Source organism: Fomitopsis serialis (genome assembly GCF_022376445.1).
Source record: "Fomitopsis serialis strain Sig1Antser10 chromosome Unknown B0H18scaffold_41, whole genome shotgun sequence".
Classification (NCBI taxonomy): Eukaryota; Fungi; Basidiomycota; class Agaricomycetes; order Polyporales; family Fomitopsidaceae; genus Fomitopsis; species Fomitopsis serialis.
Window position 1 is genome coordinate 1 of NW_025955001.1, and position 12,895 is coordinate 12,895.

The window sequence follows — 12,895 nt, forward strand, 5'->3', positions numbered from 1 at the left end:
TCGGCGACCTTGAAGTACGTACTGGCCCAGCGCGCTTCAGTACCGACGAGGAGGGCCGGGGTGGTGATGTCTTCAACGAGGACCTCGAGGGTCCGCTTGTAAACGGAGTCGACCTCCGCATACTCGTTAAGACGAGTAAGGAGCGAGCCGAGGGCGACGAGGGTCTCGGGGCGCATCTCAACCCGCGGGTGACCCTGCCCCAGCGCGTACTCCTGGTTCGCCAGGAAGATAGCCTGTAAAAGAAGACGTCAGTTGCGGCTCACGGGGAAACAGGAGAAAAGGGGGGGGGCTTACTCCAGCAAGCGCTACCTCGCGAGCCCACGAGAGCCATGCGGAACTCTCATCCGGAGGGGCGTCGTCGGACAGAGGGGGCTCGGCACGGGCGACGCAGACGATCCTCATCTCCAGGTTGACGAGGGTGGAGAGTGCGGCGAGCCGGAGGGAGTAGAGGCGATCCGGGAAACTGGACGCCAAGGCGGTGGCGGCATCGAAGGCCACAGCGCGGGCTTCAGAGGACGGGGAGCGAGACATGGAGAGCACGAGGAAAGCGGGTCGACAGCGAGGAGAGGAGCAGGTGGTGGAGGATGCTGGGCAGGCGGAGGGAGCACCGGAGGCAGCGATTTATACGCGGACGGTGGCCGCTGATGGCCCGGAGCCACACTGATCGGAGGGCCGATCGAGATCCCAGGCCACTTCTTCCCACGGAGGGAACGCGCCCGGCCAATCAAGTCCCGGGAAGGTAGGCTGGATGATCGAGCGAGACGGGCAAATTCCGGCAGGGTCAGTGAAGGAAGGGACACGGAGGCGGGGATAAACGAGCGCGTACAACGAACACAGCAAACGGACCGGAGACGGCCTGACCGGGGACGGTCAGAATTTCAGGTGGGGGGAGATGTGGGGAAGCCCCACAGAGCAGGCCCGGAACCAACGGATATAGGGCACACGACCACAGGAGACAACAGACGACGTTACACACGGAAGGAATGTCGAAGGATAGGTTACCCAGGCAGCACGACCGGAAAGCAACAGGTAGGGCAACCGGAGGCAGCCGTGGACGGCACCGGAGGGTACAGGAACGAACTACCCCTCACGCACACTCTCCCCCTCATCCATTAAATCAGTCTCGGTCTCAGTTTCGACACCCGCATCCTCGAAGTCGTCACTAGTACGCGCCGGAGGGAACTGAAGGCGACGCGGAATGCCGGAATAGTCAGCGTCCGGAACGTACACGCCACGTGAAAGACGATCATGCACGCCGGCAACACTGGACGCCAGGGCGGAGAGAATACGGCGGGTGTGTTGGGCCTCGGACTGAAAGGAGGCGAATGCGTCACGTTGAACGGTAGCGTAACGCTGGAGCTGGGAGATGAGCGCGTCGAGGCCGTCGGAGGAAGCCCGGAGGGGGGAGAGCTGCATGGGCCTCTCGAGGTACCGGACCGGGAGCAACGGACGGCCCACTTCGACATCGGACTGCTCAACAGCGACGCGGTTGGCGGACCAGGCGATAGCAGGGTACGGCTCGCCAATGACGCTATGCTCGGACGCGATGGTCGAGAACACCTGGTCAAGGTAGTCGATCATTCCTGGACGTCGGAGAACCGGCGGATGAGAGGGAGGGACGCGTCGCCATGCGCGGTAGCTCGCGCCCGGGAGTCGAAGAGCATGCGCTACGTACCGGAAGGAGGATCAGCCCGCCGGACGGGGAATAGACGAGAAGAATATCACCCACGATGATCCAGCGGGCGCCGTGGGCCCAGGCCAACCATTCGGTAGGACTGTCAGCGACAAGACGCGGCTCGACGACTCGTTCATCCCGGAGGAGAGCGAGAAGACGGTAGAAGCGAGTGGAGTAGACGATGGCGGAGGGATTGGGTGGGGCATCGGACGGCATGGCACTGGACGGGAGACGGTAAAGGAAGGGAAGGAGGGGGCTTAAGAGGGACCGGAGGGAACGGGTGAGTACGGAGAAGGGTGCCAGCGAGGCGGGGGCGTGGGATAGCGAGCCGGAGGGGACATAAGGGAGGGAGCCGGGGACCGGACGGGGGGAGATCCTACCTACCTACCACCTAGGAGTAGAGAGCGAGCTCAACGGCGATTCCCTGCGTTTCTGACTGCGTCCTGCGTTTACTGCGTTTACTGCGTTGCGAATAGATCACTGCGTTCACCTTCAACGAGCACCGCGTTTCCTTCCGGCTCTCTGCGTTTTATCCGGCTTCAACGAGTTTCTACGCGTTCACTCTGAGTCCCTGCGTTGTGGGACGACTCCACCACTCTCCTCCGACCGCGTTACAGTGTCCCCTGCGAGTATCCGAGCTCGTACGTCCCCTCCGGGCCCGAATCGTCACATCCCCTCCCCATCCGCTTGCCAACAGCCCCCGCCCGTCGTTTCTACCGACACCATCGATTCCTTCCGGTCTCTTTTCGACCCGGGAGACTCGCAACCTACACAACGCGCAGCCCGCAAACAACCGGCCCCAAAAGCAGCCGCGTCGGCCTCTAAGTGGTACTCCTGGACAGAGGTGCTGGAGGACGCGCCCTCCCTAGCATTCTATTCGGCTCACCAGACAACGGACACGGTGGAGTCGCGCACGGGCGCAGCAGTACAGACGCGGAGTCGAACAGCAGCGCAGCGCGGCCAAGTGGGATCGCCCGCAACACAGCACGAACAAACGGAGGCGCCGGCGAATCGGACTGGGAGCAAGACAGCGGAGGCGCCCGCATCGCGCCGGCAGAGGGTACGCAAGAACGCAGAACCCGCTGAACGCCCGGAGGAGAGAACAACGGACAGGAGGACGGCACCCAAGCCGCAGCGCGATTCCGAACCCAGAGACTGGGAGAACGCACCGTACACCATCCTCCTCGAGCTCAGCGAAACGCTGGCACAACGCTTCGTCGAAGGCTACCAGAAGGACTCGTTCTTCAAGGACAAGTGGGCCAAGGCGTCGCAATCGGAGCTCGTCGCATTTAAAGGACAATGCTTCACCACGGACGTACGCGGACTCTTATACATGCGAATCAATGACGAGCCAGCGAAGCTATGCGTTCCAAAGGAACTGACGCCCACCATACTGTCCAGCGTACACGACTCCCCCCTCGCATCAGCTCACGAGGGAGCGCGCAAACTCACCAAGAAACTGGGCCTTCGTTTCTACTGGCCGACGATGAGACGCGACGCGGAAGCATATGCGCGTTCTTGCGACGTCTGCCAAAAGACCAAGGTTGACCGACGAGCGCCAGCAGGAACGTTACGGCCAAACCCAATACCTCAACGACCGTATCAATGGGTGTCAATGGACCTCATAACAGGCCTCCCAGATTCGGACGGCTTCAATGCCATCTTCGTCACAGTATGCCGCCTCACGAAGCACGTACAATGCATCCCATGTCGGAGCTCACTGGACACCGTCCAGTTCGCTCAACTATTCGTCGACAATGTGATCCTGCGCTTCGGCACCCCCGAGCACATCATCAGCGACAGGGATCCACGTTGGACCTCGGAGTTCTGGAGGGCAGTGGCTCGACGACTGAATGTTCACCTCAGTCTTTCATCAGCGCATCATCCACAGCACGATGGCCAGACAGAAATCGTCAACCAAACGATCGAAACGATGCTCCGCGCCTACGTGCACACGGACCGCCAGAGCTGGGCGCGTTGGCTACCACTGGTCTGTCACGCCTACAATTCCTCGGTTCACTCAGCCACCGGTCAATCACCCTTCTTCCTACTATATGGCATGGAACCCACACAGGACCTCGACTTCTTGTCACGCAACACCCCACACGTGGAACGCCCACGGGGCCCTTTTGACCACGCACAAAACTTCCTGTTTGACATGCAAGAGCATCGCGAGAAGGCGCGAGCAGCGTTAGCGCAGGCACAGGAGCAGATGGCTCGCGCGTACAACAACGGGCGCCGCGTAGAACAGTTCGAGGTCGGATCAAAGGTGCTGGTAAATCCACACAGTCTGGAACTAGTCGACGTGCAAGGGACAGGGAAGAAACTCGTGCAACGGATGTTGGGACCCTTCGAAGTCCAGGAGCGTGTCAACCCCATGGTTTACAAGCTAGCATTGCCAGACACATACCCGATGAATCCGGTCCTAAACATTGAGCACCTCAGGCTCTACCACGAGGACACCGCTGGCCAGTTTGCGTCCATACCTAGACCTACGGTGGCAGACCCGCGCCAATCGGACCTGTTGGCCTCGCAAGAGTGGGAAGTGGAGGACATCATTGGATGGCGTCGTAACAAGCGGCGGCGCAACCGATTGGAGTTCCTGGTTCGTTGGAAAGGCTATGGGCCGACAGAAGATTCCTGGGCGTCCGAGTTTGATCTGCGTAACGCACGGGACATCCTAAGGGACTATCAGGCACACCACCCGACCAGTAGGAACTGACGTAGGACACGCCCTACCCGGTACCACAGGTGATAGCCTAAGGAACGCTCAAACCCTCTCAAGTCTGTCTAGCATGTTAGAGCAGGAGGTGGGCGGGCAGAGCCAGTCAGCCTCCAGCTCAAACATGACGGCAGTCCCAAGTGGCAGCTTTACGTCAGACGGGTCGGTTAGGAGGAAAGGTCCACAGCATCATCTAGCCATCTTGTACGCCGCGTAGCGTAATATATACACACGTGTCCGCTGTAAATCAGACCACTCCAAATGAGCGCCAGAGCAAGCGCCCATGGATATTATATGGCGGGTCACCAACAGAGCAAAGTCCGGCAAACCATCAATCTTTCCCTTGTACGATGCCCCTCAGCCCAACAGCCATTGGAGTCACAATAGGTTGGATTGTCATCATTGTGCTTGTTATCACGGTCATTCCTATCCTATATGCCCGACGTACAGCTCATCTACGAGACACAACCGTATCACCGTCTTTACATACAGAACCATTACCAGTATACTCGATTCCCCTTAATCATATCCCATCCCCAACATACCGTGTCTCCTCTTCTTTCATACCCATCACTCATTTCTCCCTACCATCTACTCTCGATACCCCAGCTACCACGCCAGGCCAACCCGAACCAACAGCCCGAGCAGACTCGCCGACGCTTCCCCAAACCAGCGCGGGCGGCGGGCGGCTATGAGGTCACGCTCAACGAGCGCCCGGAGGCCCGACTTGGCGCGCACACGTCGTCCTCTTCTTCCATCGAACCGTCTTGCTCGCCCATCTACTCTCTAACCATGCCGATCTACGTCCGAGAACATCGCCCGCTCTGGACGCCCCCCGCGGACGCGAAACCAGACAAGGAACGGCAACAGGCGGTGTTTCGGGCTTACCAGACCCACAAAATGGTCACAGCCCATGCAATCGACACGGATGGGGCTCTGCTCATTTCGCCTACCGCCCCGTTCATCCCCTCGCCGCCGTCAACAACGGACACGCCCGTTACTTATGCGGATGGCAGGCTAGGGGAGCACGACTGGACGGAGGTCCCGCAGCCGTACACGGCAGGTATGACTCATCGCGCGTTCGTTCACAGCAGCGCGTCAAGCAACGAGCACGACCCAGTGTACGTTCGCTTGGAAGATGGCGTCAATTTCGACACGGCGGACTATTTCACCCGGAGAGGGCGAGTCAATGGCGACCTCGTGGATGCCCTCCTCGCACTGTACGCCAGCGAGCGTCAAGCCACACGGGACACGTACGTGGTAGGCAGTCCGATGCCTCCGTTGTTTGGACAGGATCAGGAAACCCTCACGACGCTCCTCCGCCTTCGAAGGAGCCCCACGGACCTCGAACACGCTCGCATCGACCTGGCGCGTGTCCAGCGACACATCCTCGACATGCGCAGCCTCACGGCATACCGGACGTTTCAACAGTACTGGGACGCCGGTCTGCTGCAATACCCTCTCCCTAACCAGCGCACGGTAGGGATCTGGCTGGACGACTCGGCCGACGCGTTAGTGCGCCGTAAAAAGCTAATGTACGTGGGAGTGCAGTGCTGGTACCGCACGAACGGAGACGGGATCGAGTGCGCGGGCCTCCAGGTACGCACGGCGCCCCTACCGCAATCTCTGTCCACCGAGTTGTGGGACTGCAACATTCACCACCCCAGCGCGGTCAGCACTCGCGACAACCACCCCCCTAGTCAACATCACCGCCGCCAACCCGAGGCCCCCCCTAGATTGCATCACGAGGGCAGACGGCGGCGGGACAGCCGGTCTCTATCACCCCGGCCCGAGCAACGCCGACGCCGCTCTCCATCCCCCGACCGTCACCGTCGGAGGGATAGCAGAGACGGGAGAACTCGAGGCCGCAGCCAATCAATTGTGCCATTAGCGGCGCGCTTGTCGGACCCGGTAGAGGACCGCCCTCAACCCCGGGGTCGGCGGGACACGCAAAGCCAGCACCGCGACCGCAGTAAATCCCCTGTACGCATCAGTGACGAGCACAGGTCGCTCCTGCAACGCCTCAACCTGCGTCAGGACCAAGGTTGGAGCGCGCCAACCACTACTCGAGTCGGAACGGTCAACACGCACCTGGCAAGTCGAGCACCACCGCCCAGCGACGCCGAGCTCTACTCGCATAAACCGGAAGGGCCGTACCTATGGGGAGCACCGGATCGGGACGTCACGTTCTTACGTCCGGGCTCTACGCCGTCGGAGGTCGTCACGGATGATCAAGGCTACCCGTGCCGCACCTCTATTCCGATACGATCAGGACTGGAGGTCTTCCTCTTCCTGTCCACACCTTTCGAGATCGACACCCGCGTGAAGCCCCTGCGCCTGCCATGGGAGACGGACGACGGCCCCGCACCGGTCATTACGCCTGTCGACAAGTACCCCGTCCCGCCGCCGGACATTCTGCGAGATGGCAAGCTGGCGGTGATGCGCGCCCTGCTCTGGGACAGTAGGCAGTACAAGTACATCGAGCAGCTCCGGGAAGTCAAGCCGGAAGACGCCGATGAAAAATGGCGCACCGCTGCGAAATGGGGCGACCGTCTCAAGCCAGGCGCCGACTATATGTCGCAGGTGAAAGGACTGGACACCGTAGTCAACGAGGTCGCGATGGAGAAATGTGGCATCCATCCAGTCCCCGTCGAACGCCGCAAAGCCAACCTTTGGGAGCTCGACACGTTCCTCTTCCGCACCGACTTCGAGCGACTCACGGCGCACATGCACAAGGGACTCAGAGAGGCACCAACACGGGACCGCCCGCGGGTGTGGGCACGCGTCCGCGACAGCGTTCGCAGGGTGTTATGGGGCGTCGAGCTGGACTACTACCCCGATAGCCGGGAATCCGCGTTCCTCGACAGCACGGACGACCTCTATCGCCTCCGCTATTGGCGGGCGGTCGCACGCATCATGGAGAGCTGGGACCTATCCGCTCCAATGCTGACGCGCATACGATCCACGACGGGGGGCTCTGTGAGGGAGCTGGAGTACCAGCTCGTCACGATGTTCCGAGCGGTCCACCGAGAGGAGTTGGGTCGTGAACCGTATGTTTTCAGGCATCGTAGCGCCCTCGGGCTTATGTAAGCAAGCATATAGCGTAGGCGTAGCATCGTGGGAAATACATCTTCTTTCGCATTGTCTTTCCTTTTCTCTCTGCTAGGCTGGTCTCGGTTCCCCGCGCTGACCGGCTACGGCTGCTCGCCCGCGCTGTACATAGGTGAGAGTCCTACCTCTGCAGGTCCGCTCCCGGTAGCCAGCCTCGCGAGGACGCGACCCGAGGCCGAGCAAGCTCGCCCTCCTGGTCGTCGCCGAACCGCGACTCGCTAAGAGTCCCGCTTCACGCTCCTCCCTGCCCCGCTGGATCGCCAGCTTCCAGGGTCCCGAGGAGCACTGTTCGCCCGACGGGCATCCCGGCACGTCCCGACCTGCCTCGGGCTTCACACCCCTGACCTCGGTCTAGACCATGTTGATACTTTTTGTGAATGCCAACTGCTGCGGTTAGACGATACATATTAGATAGTACTATGGATGTCTCCATAAACCGCACCAGATCTAGGTTTGCAATTGCTTGCCGGGATCGCTCCAACAACTCGGCTCCAGCAACTCAGACGTAGCACGAGAGAAGACTTCCAGAACACGGAACAGCTACCGCAACGTCGCGTGTGATCCACCATAGAATAGGCACCGGGATCTACAGGTCAACCTTCGCTGACTACAGAGTACGAGTACCGAAGAACAATATTATGACTCACCTCGAGAGTTAGAGCGTCCCGGAAGCTTGCTGAGCATCTACTCCAAATGGATGATGTGATCTCCCATATACAATCAAGGGCGGTACGGGGAATGCAGCGAGACTCGTGGATAGAAGACATGAGGCGCAGAGAATGGGTCGCCACCTCGAGTTCTGTGCGGAACACACTCTGCGAGCGGTGCCTAGATGCATGGTGCCCAAATATGACAAACCCTCATGCACCCTCTATTCGGAGATCTGTGTATTTTATGATGCAGTGGCGCCAGTTAGAAGAGACGGAATAGGGGACGAAGAGAGTGAGGCGTACTAGGGTAATGACATGCCAGTGTGGCGCATGAAACGTGTATTCACGACATGGCATCAGCGAAAGCCGAGTACGCTAACGGCGTACACAGACTAGCGGATACATCGCCTGACTCCTCAGCTGCTGTACGTGTGAAGTGGGTCAGCCGAACCAATTCTAGAGGCTGTGATCTGGGTACTCACGTACTAGTGTGTCCACGAAGCTTTCGGCGCCCAGACGTCTAGCATCGCATACATACTGTAGCAGCTAAGGCAGTTTGAGAGTATATGTTTTGGAGTATATCTGGAATGGTCAATGGCAAAGCGAGGCTGAGGGGAAGAACCGTGATTGTGTTAAACAGGGCATCTTAGACTACTCAGATCACCTGTCAGAAGCCGTTTCCATGATCATAGTTCCGCAACCGAGTCATTCCATACCTCAAAGTATCGATACAATTTATTGTCGCCGATTTATGTGGACGCGTCACTGGAAGCTAGAATCACCATCCGGCGACAACATGTCACGTCAGCTCAAGCTCTGCGCCGACCATCTGGGGTGATGGATGAGTATCGGTATTCTCACCAGAGTCAGTGTTGCATACAGTGAGCTAGACTTGATATGGCATTTCAAGCCTCAAGACAACTGAGAGACAGGTAGCCAAACTTGTTCTAGTCCGGCGGAAGTCCGAAGTTCAGGATTGACAGCGGCGGCGTGAGCCTATCAACCCAGTTCACCACTTCAACGCGATGGCGAGGGAGGTTCGAGTGACAGAATTGTACCGAGGTAAATGCCCTTGCATTTCATCGAGTGAACTCGTACACGTAGCGGCCTGGTACAGACGCTACTTGGACGCTACGGCCCCGCCACTTGGTACTGTACTAGCACGTGACATACTTACATGGTAGACGGGCGTTTCGCGGCAACTCTGCGCAGCGGCATAGCGATTCCGGACCACCACCATTATTTCTGGCGTTATCACCATGTTCGTCGTGCGTCACGCATTCCTCTGGGTTCGAGTCCTGCCCTCCTTATCGCGGACACAAGGCTGAGGTCGTTATTTGCGATCCATGTCCCCTCCAACACTCGCAGTCGTCGCCGCAGGCGCAATGGGCGCCGCGGTCGCGCGAAGGCTCACGACCGCAGGCTGCACGGTGCTCACCAACCTCGAAGGGCGCTCGCAGGCCACCCGCGAACGCGCGGCCTCAGCAGGCATGCTCGACGTCCCCATGCCAGAACTCGCCGCGCGTTCGCAGTGGGTCCTCAGCATCCTCCCGCCGAGCGACGCGCTCGCGTTCGCGGCGCGCTACAAGGACGTCGCACCCGCGCAGTCGAAGTTTCGACTGGCCTTCGCGGACTGCAACGCGGTGAGCCCGGAGACGGTGAAGAAGATCGCGGCACTGTTTGATGGGAGTGGGATTGGCTTTGTCGACGCTGGGATCATCGGCGGGCCGCCGAAGGAGGGGTACGACCCTGTGTTCTATGCGTCGGCCGCCCCGGAGGATAGCGCCCTGCTTGACGAGTTTTCTGGATTATCCAGTATGGTCTGAAGGTCTCCCCGCTGAGAGGTGAGGGAGCTGGAGTGGGTGATGCGAGCGCGCTCAAGATGTCGTACGCGGTAAGAGGTCGTCACTGTTATCATATCCGCTCAACACCCATCATGCGGGCCAGGGCATCTCCAAGGGCATCATAGGCCTCACCACGACTATGATCCTCGGTGGGTAGAAGCAGTTCGTCCCTCCGTTCGTCATGCTCAGCGACGGTTAGCTGCACACGCGTCGTCGCCCGCGACCGCCCAAGCGCTGGTGCACGAGCTGCACTCATCACAGCCACAAGTCCTGCAGCGGATCACGACCAGCGTTCCCGCGATGCTCCCAAAAGCGTACCGCTGGGTCGGCGAGATGGAGGAGATCTCCTCGTTCGTCGGCGATGGCGAAGGTCAGATTCACCAAGGCCTCGCGCGACTGTACGAGCGAGTCGAGCGCTCGTTGAAAGAGGAGAAGGAGGGCGGGCCAGCGGAAGATGTCAAAGTCCTGAGGAGCTTCGTGGACGATGCGAAAGCGGTCATTGGTGGACAGAAGTGATGCGCGACTATTCCTACCTCTTTCATCGTCGTAGTCGTTCTGTTGATGTTGTGAGTCTACAGCGCGAGAGTTCAGCCATCATGCGCTTTCAGTCATTATGCATGTCCTCGCCGTCCCAGAGGAAAGGATGGTTTGTGATACTATGATGGAACATTGCAGGGCTATGTCTGTGGGTTAGACACTAGAAGATCTTGTCAGACACTGGACGTGCCATCGAATCTCGGTCGGATATCGCAGTCGATCCATTCGAGGCACAAGGGCCGTTTCGTCTCATGACCGTGATTGTGCCCCATCTGACCATGCGATGCTGACGTTCACAGGATGACAACCGATCGACACGCGCTTTCGCCGTCTCGATTGCGTACTACACTCGGCGTACACTCGGCGAGGCCCCGTATTACCCAGCCAATGTCAAGCTTCAAAGCTTCAAGCTTTCAACTTCAAGAGCTTCAAGCTCGAGCCGTGCAGACACGTCTGCCCCGCTCGCGACTCCGTGCGGTACGATCGGTCAGTATATGGAGCTGACATCGGGCGGACACTCCCCGCTCCGTTGATGGCAATGCATAACTATGTTCATGTAGTCTTCGTAGCAGACCATAAAAGCCGACAAGCGTCTATATGTTCATGAATCATATCCCGGTTGATGATTATTAACATGCCATGGCTCGGAGTATATAACTCTTGCATCGCAGAATCCACAAGTTCTCCATCAAATCACAAGGTTCCATAACAAACACTTCTCCTCGACGCCATGTCCGAACACCGAGCACTCTATCTTCCCGAGAAACAAGCTCCCTTCGTCGTCAGGTCTGTACCTACGTACAAGCCTGGCCCGGGAGAGCTCCTGATCAAGGTCGAGGCCGCGGGGCTGGCGCCGGCTGACTGGGCAATCCAAGCTATGGGGATCCTCGTCGAGAAGTATCCAGCTATTATCGGCTTCGATGCTGCGGGTACCGTTGAGGAGGTCGGCGAGGGCGTCACGAAGTTCCAGAAGGGCGATAGAGTGTACGGCGCATTTTCCCTTACGCTACATGTAGACTAACAATCCCGTGGATCATTCGATCAACCCGCAGGTTACAGCAATGCGCGTTCGGAGATGATCGGTGCGCTGGCTTCCAGCAGTACGCCCTCACGTCCGAGGACACGACTGCAAAGGTACCGGATAGTGCATCATCTACAAGGAGTGACTGACTGACCTGTTCTTAGATCCCCGACGACATCACCTTTGACCAAGCCGCCACGATCCCTCTCGCCCTGGCGACCTCCGCCGTGGCGCTATACCATGATGGAGTGAACGTAATCGGCGGTACGTGCGGCCTGACGCCTCCTTGGGAAGAAGGTGGCCGCGGCAAGTACCAAGGGCAGCCTACGGTCGTCTTCAGCGGCGCCAGCACCGTCGGACAAATGAGTAAGACAACCCTTAGGCCGTGCGTATCACAAGCACAGCTAACCGCCGCTGCGTAGCCATCCAGCTGCTCAAGCTCTCCGGCTTCAGCCCTATAATCGCTACAGCCTCCCTCAGCAACGCCTCGTTCCTCAAGTCCCTCGGCGCCACACACGTCCTCGACCGCAGGCTCTCCCCCGCCGCGCTCCAAGCGGAGATCCGGAAGATAACCCCGGAGCCGTTCAAGACCATCTTCGACGCCGCCGGCGCGGAAGAGACGCAGAACCTCGGCTACGACCTCCTCGCGCCGGGCGGGGTCCTTGCGTCGGTGCAGCACGACCTGGTGGCTCCGGAGAAGAAGGTGCCCGAGAAGACGAACTTCTTCATGTTCGGCGACGTGCATATCCCGCAGAACCGCAAGCTCGGCGCGAGCCTGTACTCGAAGCTGACGGAGCTGCTCGCCGAGGGCGCGCTGAAGGTATGTGCTCGGTTGTCCAGGTCGGCGACTGCGCTGACGAGGTGGTGTTTAGCCGGTGCCCGTTGAGGTCGTTCCCGGCGGCTTGGAGGGAATACCTGCAGGGGTGGAGAAGGTCGGAAAGGGCGTAAGTTGCGTAAAGCTCGTGGCTCATCCGCAAGAGAACGTATAGAGTGTATAGATATGTTGTACAGAACCCACGATTATGAGAAGTCCAGCTACCTGTATGAAGAATGTAAATTCACTGTGGCGTATCCCTGTGGCGTCTTGTTATAGGTGGTCGGCTATGGTCGATGTACGTCGGATGCAACGTGAGCGGCCTGATTCAGGAGGCACCAGCGTGTTCTCTTGTCCTTTCGGACACTGACGGTGACGGTACCGGGCGCTCGACTCAACCACTAAGTGCTACGGGTCGTGGTCCGTAGAAGTCTCGCGAATGCCATTCGCACAAACATCTCCTCAGATCTGACATGCCTTTGTAGGCGACCACTTGTGGTTTCATCGCAGCAGCCACGGTT

At 59.1% G+C, this 12,895-nt stretch overlaps 4 protein-coding genes across 4 annotated transcripts; 3 read left to right on the forward strand and 1 right to left on the reverse strand.

Moving 5' to 3' along the window:
* Nucleotides 1-8: 8 nt before the first annotated feature.
* On the reverse strand, nt 9-531 carry B0H18DRAFT_1119914 (uncharacterized protein; the record flags this gene model as incomplete). The annotated part of the gene is made up of 2 exons (XM_048034019.1): nt 9-233; nt 295-531. Coding segments are annotated over 2 exons (462 nt in total), but the record flags the coding sequence as incomplete, so codon positions are not given.
* Nucleotides 532-4,747: 4,216 nt separating this feature from the next.
* On the forward strand, nt 4,748-7,845 carry B0H18DRAFT_1175729 (uncharacterized protein; the record flags this gene model as incomplete). Its single annotated transcript, XM_048035929.1, has 2 exons — nt 4,748-4,816; nt 5,007-7,845. 2 exons carry the CDS (start codon nt 4,748-4,750, stop codon nt 7,485-7,487), a joined length of 2,550 nt encoding a protein of 849 aa, XP_047892421.1. The 3' UTR covers nt 7,488-7,845.
* Nucleotides 7,846-9,504: 1,659 nt separating this feature from the next.
* On the forward strand, nt 9,505-10,518 carry B0H18DRAFT_1119917 (6-phosphogluconate dehydrogenase; the record flags this gene model as incomplete). The annotated part of the gene is made up of 4 exons (XM_048034020.1): nt 9,505-9,973; nt 10,012-10,052; nt 10,106-10,151; nt 10,202-10,518. 4 exons carry the CDS (start codon nt 9,505-9,507, stop codon nt 10,516-10,518), a joined length of 873 nt encoding a protein of 290 aa, XP_047892422.1.
* Nucleotides 10,519-11,112: 594 nt separating this feature from the next.
* B0H18DRAFT_1011855 (chaperonin 10-like protein) lies at nt 11,113-12,753 on the forward strand. Its single transcript, XM_048029010.1, is given in 6 exon segments — nt 11,113-11,524; nt 11,536-11,538; nt 11,596-11,673; nt 11,725-11,926; nt 11,983-12,380; nt 12,433-12,753. The coding sequence occupies 6 exon segments, from the start codon at nt 11,270-11,272 to the stop codon at nt 12,547-12,549; spliced, it is 1,053 nt and encodes a 350-aa protein (XP_047892423.1). The 5' UTR covers nt 11,113-11,269; the 3' UTR covers nt 12,550-12,753.
* Nucleotides 12,754-12,895: the final 142 nt, after the last annotated feature.